The following is a 12,006-nucleotide window of genomic DNA, read 5'->3' as shown; positions in this document are numbered from 1 at the left end:
ATCCATCTATCACGGCAATTATTTTTTTAAAAGCTGAAAAGATGAGAGGAACTTGCAAATAGGCAGCCAGCAAAAAAAACAAAAACGCATATGAACATATGAAATAGAAAGAATAGAAGATACAGAAGTAGAATAATAGAGGAACAAAAACATTTAAGAAATATAAATGAATCCACATTTTCTGAAATGGAGTGAGCATTGCCATCCACATGCAGTCAAGTAAAGCACAAGTACGTCAAACTGGTGTTAAAGTAAAGGTACTTAGTGTGGAAGTAAAAAAAAAGATATTTTCATCGGAGCTGGTCGCGAGCCGACCTCTAGTGGCACTCGGTGGTATTGCAGCTTAAGACACTTCCGCGTCGGCCTAATTTTTTTCAGACCTGGAAGCTACGAACACTTTTATAAACAGTCTGGGGTCGAGACGTCCCCGACCTGTCTGCATGGGTTGCTGCGGTAACGACGTCCACGTACGTTAGCTCTGCCAGTCCCGAGTGACGCAAGAAATCCGATCTGAGCCAGCAGAGCGTCCGGACTGAGATTCATCCGTAGAAATCTGACTGAAATCACATCTCAAACTACTTCCGAATCCAATTTGTGTTTTTTTTTTTTTTAATTTTTTTATTTTACTGTCCAGATTTTCGAAAAACTTCCGAATACGATCCGTTTATGACAGGAAACCCATTTGGGGCTGTCAGTCTTGAACACGTTCCAGGTTTACCGTTTGTTCTAATGATATCCTTGTTTCTCTGGTGCGCCCTCTAGTGGAGTCCTCCATATAACGCAAAGAGGCGAGTACGTGAGCGGCAACGTTCTCAACGCAAAACAGTCGTAAATGAGAACGCGCGCCGCGAAAGGATCTTGAAACGTCATCGGCCCCGTCGCCCATCTGTTAACGCAATTCACAGTTTTTCCTGCGAAACGCGGCCACGCGTTTGGAGTTGGATGTTTGTTTTAGATCGTAACAGCGGTTCCCATGGCAACCTTCCACACCCCCGGAGCTCTCCTCTGTAAACAGCAAGTGTTTTGGCACATGTTTACTTCCTCGTAACCCGCCGGCTGCCACATTCAATGTTCCCCCGCGTCAACTCTTGTCTGGCACAAAGAAAGCAGCTTTTCTTGCGATGAATGACGGGATGGCATGCAGAGGATCCAACACACACACTTCACATGTATTATAGGATGCACAAAGGCGAGGTCAGGGTATTTGTAATTTTTTTTGTATAGATATGTCTGAGCGTTTTCACTGACACACTTTTTTTGTTTGCATCGAACTCCACCAGAAGAGGAGAGCCGACTTTTTAATATTTCCGTGAGGCCTGATTGTAGGTGTATGTTTGGCAGCTGGATGACTGAGGTGGAGGCTCTGACATGGAAGCGCCGTCACGTCTCAAGAGAGGATATCCTTCGCCTTCGGGCCGCGGGGATCGACAACCCGACACGTTCGGGGTCACGGTCCCGTTATTAAAAGACGGAGTGGACGTGTTGGAAGAGTCGTTCGGGTCCCTTTAGATGTTTGCCACGAAAACCCATCGATCCACCCGGATATCGATCTCAGGTGCTCATCGAGCCTTTAGATTGAGACGGCATTAAGAATATCAGCAGTTTTTGTATCAACGTTGTAAATTTTTTTTTTTTTTTAAATCCCTAACTTTACCCATAATTCATAGCAACTGAGTCTTTAGAGGACAGTCATATCTAGACAGGTTTGTGCAGGAGATTAGATTAGATTAGATTGGACTATTAATCCCACAGTGGGGAAATTTAGTCGTCACAGCAGCATAGAAAAAGACAAAATGATGCACACAACATGAAAACATTTTAGAAATACGTATGAGATATAGGAAATAAGATAGATCAAAAATTTGTATTTTAGAAAAAAAAATGAGAGCAATGAATAAATACACACACACACACACACACACACACACACACACACACACACACACACACACACACACACACACACACACACACACACACACACACACACACACACAGACTACATACACAAAAACAAATCAAATACAAATTAAAATAAATAAATACAGCTTGGACACTGAATGAAAAGTGACCAGTGCTACATTATTTTATTGTGGTGTTTGAAAAGTCTGAAAAGATGAATTTAGACGTAAAACTGTGGATCCAACCCAGTAAAACCATCTTCTATTCAGATTTGAAATGGAGTCGGTCTTGTTTTTGTTTTTTATGTAGCAATGGATCATCTGGTGCTTCTTCTTCACTGGTACTTGTCAGTAACGCTGTTATGTGCGATAATGCTCACCAGATTGCTGCTCTCGACTGCTTCTTGCGCAACACTGTACATTGTTTTGTTGTATTTCTTATGTTTGTATTGCATTTAACTATTTCTATTTTTATTCTTTGATATTTCTTTAAGTTCTTTTTTTTTTATACTGTGCATATGACAATAAAGTTCTCTTAACTTAACTTAACTTAACTCTTAAGTAAATTTAACTTTTTCCCAAGAAGCATCTTTGTCTTTTTTTTAGTTATTCTTAACCGGATACAGTTAACATCTACTTCAAGGCTGCAGAAGTAACCCGGTATCACGGCAAAGCGTGAAATAGACACGCCTGTCCACCACAGCAAAACGTGAGACAGCTACGCTCGGCGCTGTCTCGGGGTTAAAGTTGCATGTTTTCCTGTAGTGGATGAAAATTTTAGCCATGTCGCTCCTCAATCCCCCTATTTTTTTTTAGTATGCTAAAATCAAGAATGAATTATTTGCTAAAATTCAGTGTATATCACCTGATTAATGTGCTGAAAGTGTGACCTCCAGTCATTTCATGTAAAAACAGCATTTTCTACCTTTAAAACATCTCTCAAAGTTAATTTATTGCTCGATTTGAACCAGCAGATTTCTTGTCAAGTAAAATTAATGAGCTGCGGTGACATATAATTTCACTGCTTTTGAGTGTTGTTGTTGTTGTTGTTGTTGTTGTTTTTTATTGTATTTCGGCCAAGTTTTTTCAGAAAATATCTGACAAGATCGCAGCGAATCTGAAATTTATTTTTTCAACAATTGTTTCAGAAAGCCTGAATTTTAAAGCACCGTCAGTCGTCCCCTTCGAGCCGCTGGTCTCACGCTCACCTGAGGGCTGGGAGGTGACGGAGACCTCCACGGGAACAAAAAAAGCTGACGAGGAAAAATGTTAAAAAAAAAAAAAAAAAAAGTGCTCCTGTGCTGCAGCATTTTCTCGTGCGGTCACCGCTGAGCGCTGAGCGACTGTTCCCATGGGTTGAACGTGCTGTGCGAGCTGGTTTATTTGGCCCCGGTGCATTCCTGTGTGACAGCCACCGGTGCAGCCCGTCAACACCGGGCCCAGCCTTTTTACTTCACACCAGCTTCAGAGTTCAATTCAGGCCGGCAGCAGGTTTTGTTTAAGGAGGCCGGCCACCTCTCTGGCTTTTATTGTCCTCCGCCCACAGCAGAGCCTCCTCAGACTTATTACAGCTTTTTACTGTTGTTATTTCATCATTCGAGGAGAATCACGGTTAAATGTTGGAGCAGTGAAGAGGGAATGCTTGCAGGGATGTGTGGGACATATTTAGATTTATGACAGATAAAACATACAACAAATATTTTCCGTTTTATGACTTCCGAAGTTATTTTTTTATATAGAGAGGATAACTTTTGTTAGTGAAAGTCTGAACACTCGAGTTTGTAATTTCCAACCTGAACCGTCAGACTCGACCCGATCATGCCAGTTCAGACTCAGATTATTGAATTATTACAGCAGGTTCAAGAGGGTCGGGTTCTGCGCTGCGGTGGATTAGTGAACTGTGAGAGGAAGTGGAGCTCTTCAGTTTTTCTTTTTTTTAATACAGGTTTTCAAATTGGTTTTGGAATCGATTGAAGACTGGTTTTGAACTGGTTTTAGAGTTGGTCTTTCCGAGTTGGTTTTAAGACTACACTTCTTTCTGTACAGTTCAGCTGCGCTCGCCTCCATCATAACAGACCAGCTTCTCTATTGGAGATTATTTCCGTTGATTATTCAGAGGACGTCAGATGAGCAGGTGATCCTTCAGTGAGTTCTAGGACACATTCAGGTTCACACTGATGAAAGAACAAGGTCCCAGATCACCTCTGAATGTGGTGTGATCAGATCTGATCTCAACCCCTCCTGGATGTGTCCACACCTGGACTTCCAGCTGACCACGTGAGCGGGTCGGCCAGGACGGATGTTACTGTGAGGGGTGAACGGGCTCAGATATTCTGTTGGTCCTATTTTAAACCGGCCTGACGGGACGCTGCCCCGCTGCCCTCTGGGAAGGGAAACGTTGCGTGTGAAGGACACTAGAGCAGTTCTTAACACAGCGAGGTGTAACTGAGCTCCATTACACCCTCGACCGCAGCTCCATTAAAAACCAACAGCAGGTCGTTTAAAGGCACATTTCTGTTCATTGCCGCTTGTGTGGTCGCAGAGCTGTGGCGGGATCTTATTAGCTCACTGTGGGAGATACTGCTGTGATGCCACTGTGCAGCTGGCGGGAAGCCAGACATGAGAAAGTAGAGCGGAGACCTCCCCAGTCCTCCAGAGACCTGCTCCGTCCTCCACAGACCTGCTCCGTCCTCCAGAGACTCTGCTAAGAGGACCAGAGAAGACCTCAGGCACTTCCTCGGTCACCTGACCTCAATCCCACTGCACATGTATGATGAAGACCGAGGAAGACAAACGCTGACATGAGGAGAATCTCTGTGATAATCTGGGTCATCAGGTGTGAACAGGCTGCTGTCACTGAAGCAGAAGGAGGTGAAACATGTCCAGTTTGAACTCTGACCTGCAGGTTTATTCTGCCGAGCCGAGCGGAGAGCGCAAGCGGCCGGTTCGGTTGCTGTGCTGCTGAGTCGTGTTAATGATAAACAGCGGTGCTGACCTCCTCCCTGCTGGAGCTGCACAGGAGGGAAATAAAACCTGCTGTAAAACCAGAGGAAATCTGGCACCGACCGATCCACCAAACCCCTTCAGCTGGCCTCACAGAGCTGCAGCCATGAGATCTCAATGTGCACTATTGTTGTTTTACTGTTCACTAATTACTCTGCTTCCTGTAAGTGTGTGTGTGCTCATCTAATTGCAGTGGTTTTTATTTTTTTTAAAGCTGCAGCTTTTTTCAAATTGCTGCACGGTCTGTTACAGTTAATAGTGGAATTTTTTTGTATGAAAACACAGAAAAATATATCAATCAGCTCGTCAGACCATCATTTTGAAGCGACATCGATCCTGACAATTCAATTCATCTCTTATTTATACGGCGCAAACAAATTATAGTCATCTCGGGGCGCTTTTTAACGGGAAGAAACCTCCGACAACAATATCACAGACAAACCCACAACCCTGGAAGAAAGCCTGAGGTTGTTCTTTTTGACCTCCTATTGTTGAGCTGTTGCTAATTTAACTTTTAGTCTTCTCGGCTGGAAAATGTCAACAAAACAGCGCAGCACTTGTGGAGTTAACAAACTGGTTAACTAAAATGTGTTTTGGCTCAAATAGATTAAGAAAACCAGTGTAAAAAAAATAAAAAGCAGCATCAGGAGCTACAAATGATGCGATCACAGCTCCGCATGCAGGTATGGAGGAGACACTCTGTGAATTAGACACAGGGACGGCGGTCGGTGGAGCCCTGCAGCGTTTTATAGTGAGTTAGACGGATTAGTTGGGTCTGAAACACACTTCAGGTGCAGCTCGAGGTCAGACGTGTTTACGCTGGTGGTTTCCAGGGCGACAGAGGAAACAGCCCACTCGGCCAGGCTGCTGGTTTTTAATCTGAAAGTGTGGAGATATTCAGGTGGGAGTGACGTGAGTTTGTAGCTGTTGGGAGTAAAAAAAAACGTGCAAGAAGCTCTGAACAGAAGGTTTGATCATCATTTTGTCTGCAGGCCAGCAGTGGGAGAGGTTTTAGCTTCCACATTTGTGTTCTCGACTCCTTTATCAATGCAGATGCCAGATTGCAAACAAAAAACAAAAAACATTTTCAGATTTTTCTCATTTGCTGATGTCATTGGTGTATTGGTGGCTGGTTTATTTAATGCTGCCATCTGCTGTCGAAAAGGCAGAGGCACACAGCAGGAGTGGATTTATTGTGTCGTAGCACTCCCAAGGGGGCGCTCATCAAAATACATGGAGAATAGATTGTAGTATTACAATAATATTCATTGACAATATTTGCTAATTAAAAAAAAATAATTCTATCAATTCATAACATTTATAGCCACCAGCTGGTTCAACATTATAAGATGCAAAAAATTAAAACTAAACTGGATATTACTGAACACGAAAAAAGGCAACTTCGACATGTCACCAACAAAACTACAATGGATATTTTGTAGAAAAAAAACAACTATTAAAATAATCTTAAACTCAAATAGTAAAGACGGGTTCTTAATTTAAACTTTGTAAAATACATTCTACTAAAATTCGATATATTTCTTGTTTAAAACGCGTTGCTTGGCTAACTAATGAAGAAATAAATTCAGGCAACTGACGAGACAGTTCTGACATGTAATGTCTGAGACGTCGCCGGTCAGAGGGCCCCCTCCGTCTGACGTCACATCGCGTCGCCGGAGGATTTCAGTTTTCGGGTCAGGTCGGGTTGTTTTGGAGGACAATCATGGCGCTGACGGTGGTCCGGATGGTCGTCCCGTCCGGAGCGGCGGCTCTCAGAGCGGCCAGCGTCGTTCAGAAGGTGAGGGGTTCGGAGCCTCGGTTCTTTTATACATTTCGCGCAGCGACGAGCGATTCTTCTTCACAAGGACAAGCTAACGGAGCTAACGGAGCTAACTCCTTAGCTGCTAGCATGACAGCCGGGTTAATAAACCAGCAGTTTGTTTACAATGTTGTTGACAGTTAATAAAACAATACGGCAACAAATTAAGATGGGAGGAGGTCGTAAACACACCGGCTGGCTGAGACTCGCCCTGCGATACAGTATCCATAGTAACGCACTGGTTGGTATGTCCCAGTAATGAGTGTGTTACGCGTCGGGGGTCAAAAGTACCCGGATGTTCTACGACATCTGCAGTCTGCAGGTCAGCATGACACTCTGGAAGTTCTTGGCCACAATCCTCTGCAGCAGAAGATATAAGAAGAAGGAGACGGAAAGGAAGGAGGAAAGGAGGAGAAGGAAAGGAAGGAGAAAAAGGAGATGGAGAAGAAGAAAAAGAAAGAGTAGTTTTTGTTGTTGTTGTTTACGTGAAAGTAACACAAACGGTTATAAATCAAATATATCAACGTATAAATGAATGGCAGTGAATAAATAGAAACCCCGTGACCGCTGATCTCCGTTGACGTCACGTGACGGCGTTGACGCGTTATTAAATACATGCGTGTATTTTTCCGGCGGTGCAGGCGGGCGTCCACACCAGCTCGGCGAGGGGGCTGCGGTACGGCTGGTGGACGTACGCTCTGGGAGAGAGGACGACGCCGCGGCTGACGCACAGCAGCAAGATCATCTCCGTGGACGGGAACCTGGCGTCGGGGAAAGGAGCGCTGGCCCAGAGCCTGGCCGACAAACTGGGTAACTGTCCGACCCAGCAGGGGGCGCTGGTGGTGCTGGTGGTGCTGGCCTCCTCGCTGAGCCCTGTGTGTGTGTGTGTGTGTGTGTGTGCGCGCGCGCGCAGGGATGCTGTACATGCCCGAGCCTGACACCTTCTACCTGGACAAGATGACGGGAGAGGCGGAGCCGCTGCCGCTGGACTACAACGGGATGTGCAGCCTGGAGAAGTTCTACACGGACCCGAAGGCGCCGGATGGGAACAGCTACCGGCTGCAGCTGTGGATGTACACCATGAGGCTGCTGCAGTACTCGGACGCCATCGAGCACCTGCTCACCACGGGTACGTTCCCAATCAGAGTTATGGGATTCTTCTATTTAATAATGTGTGTTGCGGTGATGTAACGGGGTTTCCTCGCCCTCAGGGCAGGGGGTGGTTCTGGAGCGGTCCCCCTTCAGCGACATGGTCTTCCTGGAGGCCATGTTCAAGCAGGGCTACATCAGGAAGGAGTGTGAGTACTGCAATAAAGACGGAGGCCAGTCATCCTGGTTTTTAAGACCTGTAAATGATGTGTGTGTGTGTGTGTGTGTGTGTGTGTGTGTGTCGCAGGCGTGCAGCACTACAATGAGATCAAAAACATTAGCATCTGTGAGTTCCTGCCGCCGCACCTCGCCATCTACGTGGACCTGCCGGCCGAGGAGGTGCAGAAGAAGCTGAAGCAGAGCGGCAAGGTAGCGAGACGACTTCCTGGAAACACCGAATAAAAAACATTTAAAAATAAAACACGTCACAGGAGCGGAAGTTTAATCCTGATCAACATGTCGGGTTGTTTGTATCCTCAGTCGTACCTGCAGAACGTTTCCCTGCCGTACCTGAAGAGCATCGAGGACTCGTACAAGAAGTCCTTTCTGCCCAAAATCAGGTGAGAACAAACTCGCGCTAAAACATTTCACCGGACCGGTTTTAGACAAGTTCTGAGACCAGTCTTCCCTCCTGGTGCAGCGGTCACGTCCTCCGTCCACAGCATGCAGATTGAACGGGGGTGTCTTGTTTTCCAGAGAGTCGTCGGAGCTGCTGGCGTACAACACGACTCAGGCGCAGGACGTGGAGCGGGTGAGAGCGCGTTTGGACGGAAGTCAGCTGACGTCTGAAAGGTGTCCCGATGTGTCATTAACGCTCGCTGTCCACAGGTGGCCGAGGACATCGAGTACCTGAAGTTTGAGAAGGGGCCGTGGGTGGAGCAGGACGACATCAGCTACCACCACATGAGGATGCTGTGAGTTGCACGGAGCGGTGAACGTCCAGGCTCCGCCTCTTTCTGTCCTCCGTCGGTACCCGAGTTCCTGTTGTTATTGGGTTTTTTTTTCTCCTCTTGTCACAGCGTGGAGGACAAACGGAGGGTGGCCATGCTGATGCACATACCCCGCTTCCTGCCGGAGATCACCATCGGGGCGCACGACTACGACGAGAAGTACTACGCCTACAAGTCGGTACGTGGGTCACATGACCCGCCGGACAGGAAGCAGAGGAGTTTCACGTGTTTTCAGGGTTCATGCGTAATGAATTTCAGGAGTTGAATGCTCGTTTTCACGGCCGCACACACGTTCAGGTGTCGTGTTGTTCCTCGGGTCGACACTCGGTGGCAGCAGAGAGCTCTCGGAGGTGACGAGGGAGGCCGACTCTGACGAAGCCTGCTTATCGGGGTCATCGCCTCGGGACGCTCCGATTGGCTGACATCCACAGACGTCCTGAGCTGCTCTTCTTTTTCTTCCTCTTCCTGTTCATCCTCTCAGGATAATTTGCTTTATTAAAAAAAAACAACAACTCCAGATTCGCGTCCCCGTCTCAGAGTCGTCGCTGGCGTCTTCTTTATCGAAGTCTTCGCGTCGCTCGATTGAAACTCATTCTCCGCTGAAATATCGAACCGCTCGTAGTTACGAGGCAGCGAAATGCCACGTGTGGAATATTCGACGAGGCTGTTTGTGTCGTCGGTCTTGTGGGGAAACATTCGGGTCTGACCTTTTCGGTTTATTGACTGGAGACGGTTTTGTCCTCCTCCTCGTGCTGCGGTGACCTGACATTTTGTAGCGCGGCTGGATCTTAGCGGGGAGAAAGCGAGCAGGTGGCTTAACCCCCCGCCCCGCCTCCATCACAAAGTGAAGTCACGGAGGGACGTCTGCAGCTGTCTGAGAGAAACCTGCAGTAAAACCAGCTCCACCGGAGACGCAACAAACTCCCACCGTATCCGGCGAAACGACGGATTAAAGTCTCATCACACAGCTGATCAAATCCTGAGTGTTTGTTTTGTGTTTAATTTGAAGGACAAAGACGTGTTTCTGTCTCTAACCGTCCTCTTTGTCTTCGTGTCCTCGCAGCTGCCGGGGAAGAAGTACGCTCCCGGTTACAACACAGACGTGGGAGACAAATACATCTGGCTGAAGTGAGCCGTCGGTAATCGGCTCCGTGACCTCTTCTGTTGTACATCGTAAATAATAATAATAATAATATGTATGTATTAAAAAGAATTTTGAATGGAAACGTTTTCTGAAGGGAAATTCTTTTTTTTCTTTTTCTTTTTTTAAGCTGCTGTAAAGCAAATGCCAAGATTGGTGTGAAATGAGTTGCTGAAAGCGTGCAAAGTTTGAAAAACTTTGTCGCACTGATATGTGGAGTTAGACCGTTAAACAGTTTCTCATCCGTCCTCAGCTCAGGTTTTTTTTAGGCGGGGCTAAAACCCAACCTATCTACGTCACAACAACCTAACTACGTCAGATCACAGCTGGTTTATATAACCTACTGCATGGCTCCTCCTCTCACACGGTGAAACGTTATAAATGCCTGGAGCTCATTTGCACAAGAGGTCATCCCACTGGACTTCAGTTCTACTCCTGCCGTAGTCAGATTGTTATTGTACATCAGCCGGCTGCTACAGGACGTCTCCCTCCACCCGCAAGTGCATCTTTCCTGAATGCAAGAACCTCCAAAGCAGCGCTGCATCGCTATTTAAATGTCCTACTGATGAAGAAAGGAAAAAGAGGCGGATTGATTTCGTGAAGAGCCTCGCTAAAGGACACTTTAGGATTAACACCAACAGCCGCCTCTGCAGGGACCATTTCACGACGGATAGTTTCAATTCGGAGACGGATGCAGTTCACGGACGCACCGCTCCTCCTGCAGCGCGGAGCCGGACCGAGCGTCGCCCTCCCGGGCCGCTCGTTCTCTCCGGACGCACCGGCGCCGTCCGCCGCCGCCGCCAGCAGTCCACCACTCAGCGGAAAGTTCTGTGTGCTTGTTATAATTATACTAGATAACTTTTCCACAGTAACTCTGCTACATTTAGTCCGCGGTGCAAACCGCTAACGGGATTTTACTCGGTGTAGAATATTTTGGTGAAATGGGAGCTAATCTGCTAATTAGCTTCTATTGAGCTGGTAGCAGAGTTCAGAGGAAAATGATCAGATAACCGCAGATTTTTTTTTTATGGGTGTCCAATCTAGCTACGATAAGGAACTATAATATATGTAACTCTGTATTTTACATGTCGGTGTGATGGTAAACATGGACTAGAGGAGATCTAGTCCTCCCGATTAAAGAGGGTTGTTGTTTTTGTACTCCGGTGTGACGTTACAATCAGCGACCCTCTCGGTTACGTGTACCGGTACCGGTCCGGATGAACGAGCCCGACTACATGTGGAGGAGGCCGCAGAGAGCAGGAGGAGGTGGAGGGACATCAGTTGGAAGAGAAAGACTTTCAGCTCAACCTGAGCAGGTTGAAAGTTTGAATTGATGGGATATAATGAATTGACGTGATGTAATGAATTGATATGTGATGTAATGAATTGACGTGATGTAATGAATTGACATGTGATGTAATGAATTGATGTGATGTAATGAATTGACATGTGATGTAATGAATTGATGTGATGTAATGAATTGACATGTGATGTAATGAATTGACATTGTGCATGTTGCAGTCGTAATGCACATGTTGCAGTCGTTACAGAACTAAATCAACTCCTCCTCTCTTATTATCTCCACTATTGTAATGCAGGTGCGTTAGAAGTAGTTGGAGACTCACTGTCTGCTGTCTCTGGCGTCCAGTTTTACTCCTGTGTTACAGCTCAGGGGGGACAAGCTGGATTTGATTGCATCTGTATGTTTCACTCATTGGACAAATCAATTCTGATTCTATTCTGTTTTCACAAAGCAGGCTGCTCCGTCCACCAGAGAGACAAGAGTGCCAGTGTGACATCATGCATGAAGTCACCGGAGAGGTTGGATGTCAGATGGACCGCTTAGTGGGGAAAAGAACTGCAGCCACAGGACTGTCATACAGGGAGTGGGCGGAGCTTCAGCTCCTTCAGGACACGCCCCCCCCAGTCTCAGAGCAGAGAAGACTGATGATTTTCTCACGATTTCAAAGCCTAATTTAACATACTTTTTCGGTGTTTTTTTTTTTGGTGTGGTGTGATGAACTTAAAACTCATTTTCATTTC

The 12,006-nt window shown here is 46.3% G+C and overlaps 1 protein-coding gene across 1 annotated transcript; it reads left to right on the top strand.

The window, feature by feature from the left end:
* Nucleotides 1–6,558: 6,558 nt before the first annotated feature.
* ndufa10 (NADH:ubiquinone oxidoreductase subunit A10) lies at nucleotides 6,559–10,048 on the top strand. The gene is made up of 10 exons (XM_069720468.1): nucleotides 6,559–6,702; nucleotides 7,365–7,533; nucleotides 7,637–7,852; nucleotides 7,935–8,021; nucleotides 8,120–8,241; nucleotides 8,353–8,432; nucleotides 8,569–8,623; nucleotides 8,701–8,786; nucleotides 8,892–9,000; nucleotides 9,886–10,048. The coding sequence occupies exons 1-10, from the start codon at nucleotides 6,628–6,630 to the stop codon at nucleotides 9,952–9,954; spliced, it is 1,068 nt and encodes a 355-aa protein (XP_069576569.1). The 5' UTR covers nucleotides 6,559–6,627; the 3' UTR covers nucleotides 9,955–10,048.
* The last annotated feature ends 1,958 nt before the right edge of the window (nucleotides 10,049–12,006 follow it).

This window comes from Brachyistius frenatus, unplaced genomic scaffold, assembly GCF_029030835.1.
Source record: "Brachyistius frenatus isolate BFR_SWC_R1_liver_20210118 unplaced genomic scaffold, ASM2903083v1 Contig_241, whole genome shotgun sequence".
Classification (NCBI taxonomy): Eukaryota; Metazoa; Chordata; class Actinopteri; family Embiotocidae; genus Brachyistius; species Brachyistius frenatus.
Note: the sequence above shows the minus strand (reverse complement) of the source record. Positions and strands in the feature narration are given on the sequence as shown.

Excerpts from the sequence above, each read along its gene's own strand:
- ndufa10 (XM_069720468.1), top strand. The coding sequence starts at position 6,628 with ATGGCGCTGACGGTGGTCCGGATGGTCGTCCCGTCCGGAGCGGCGGCT. Across the intron at positions 6,703-7,364 it reads CGGCCAGCGTCGTTCAGAAG|GCGGGCGTCCACACCAGCTC; the intron begins GTGAGGGGTTCG and ends CCGGCGGTGCAG. Across the intron at positions 7,853-7,934 it reads CGAGCACCTGCTCACCACGG|GGCAGGGGGTGGTTCTGGAG; the intron begins GTACGTTCCCAA and ends CCTCGCCCTCAG.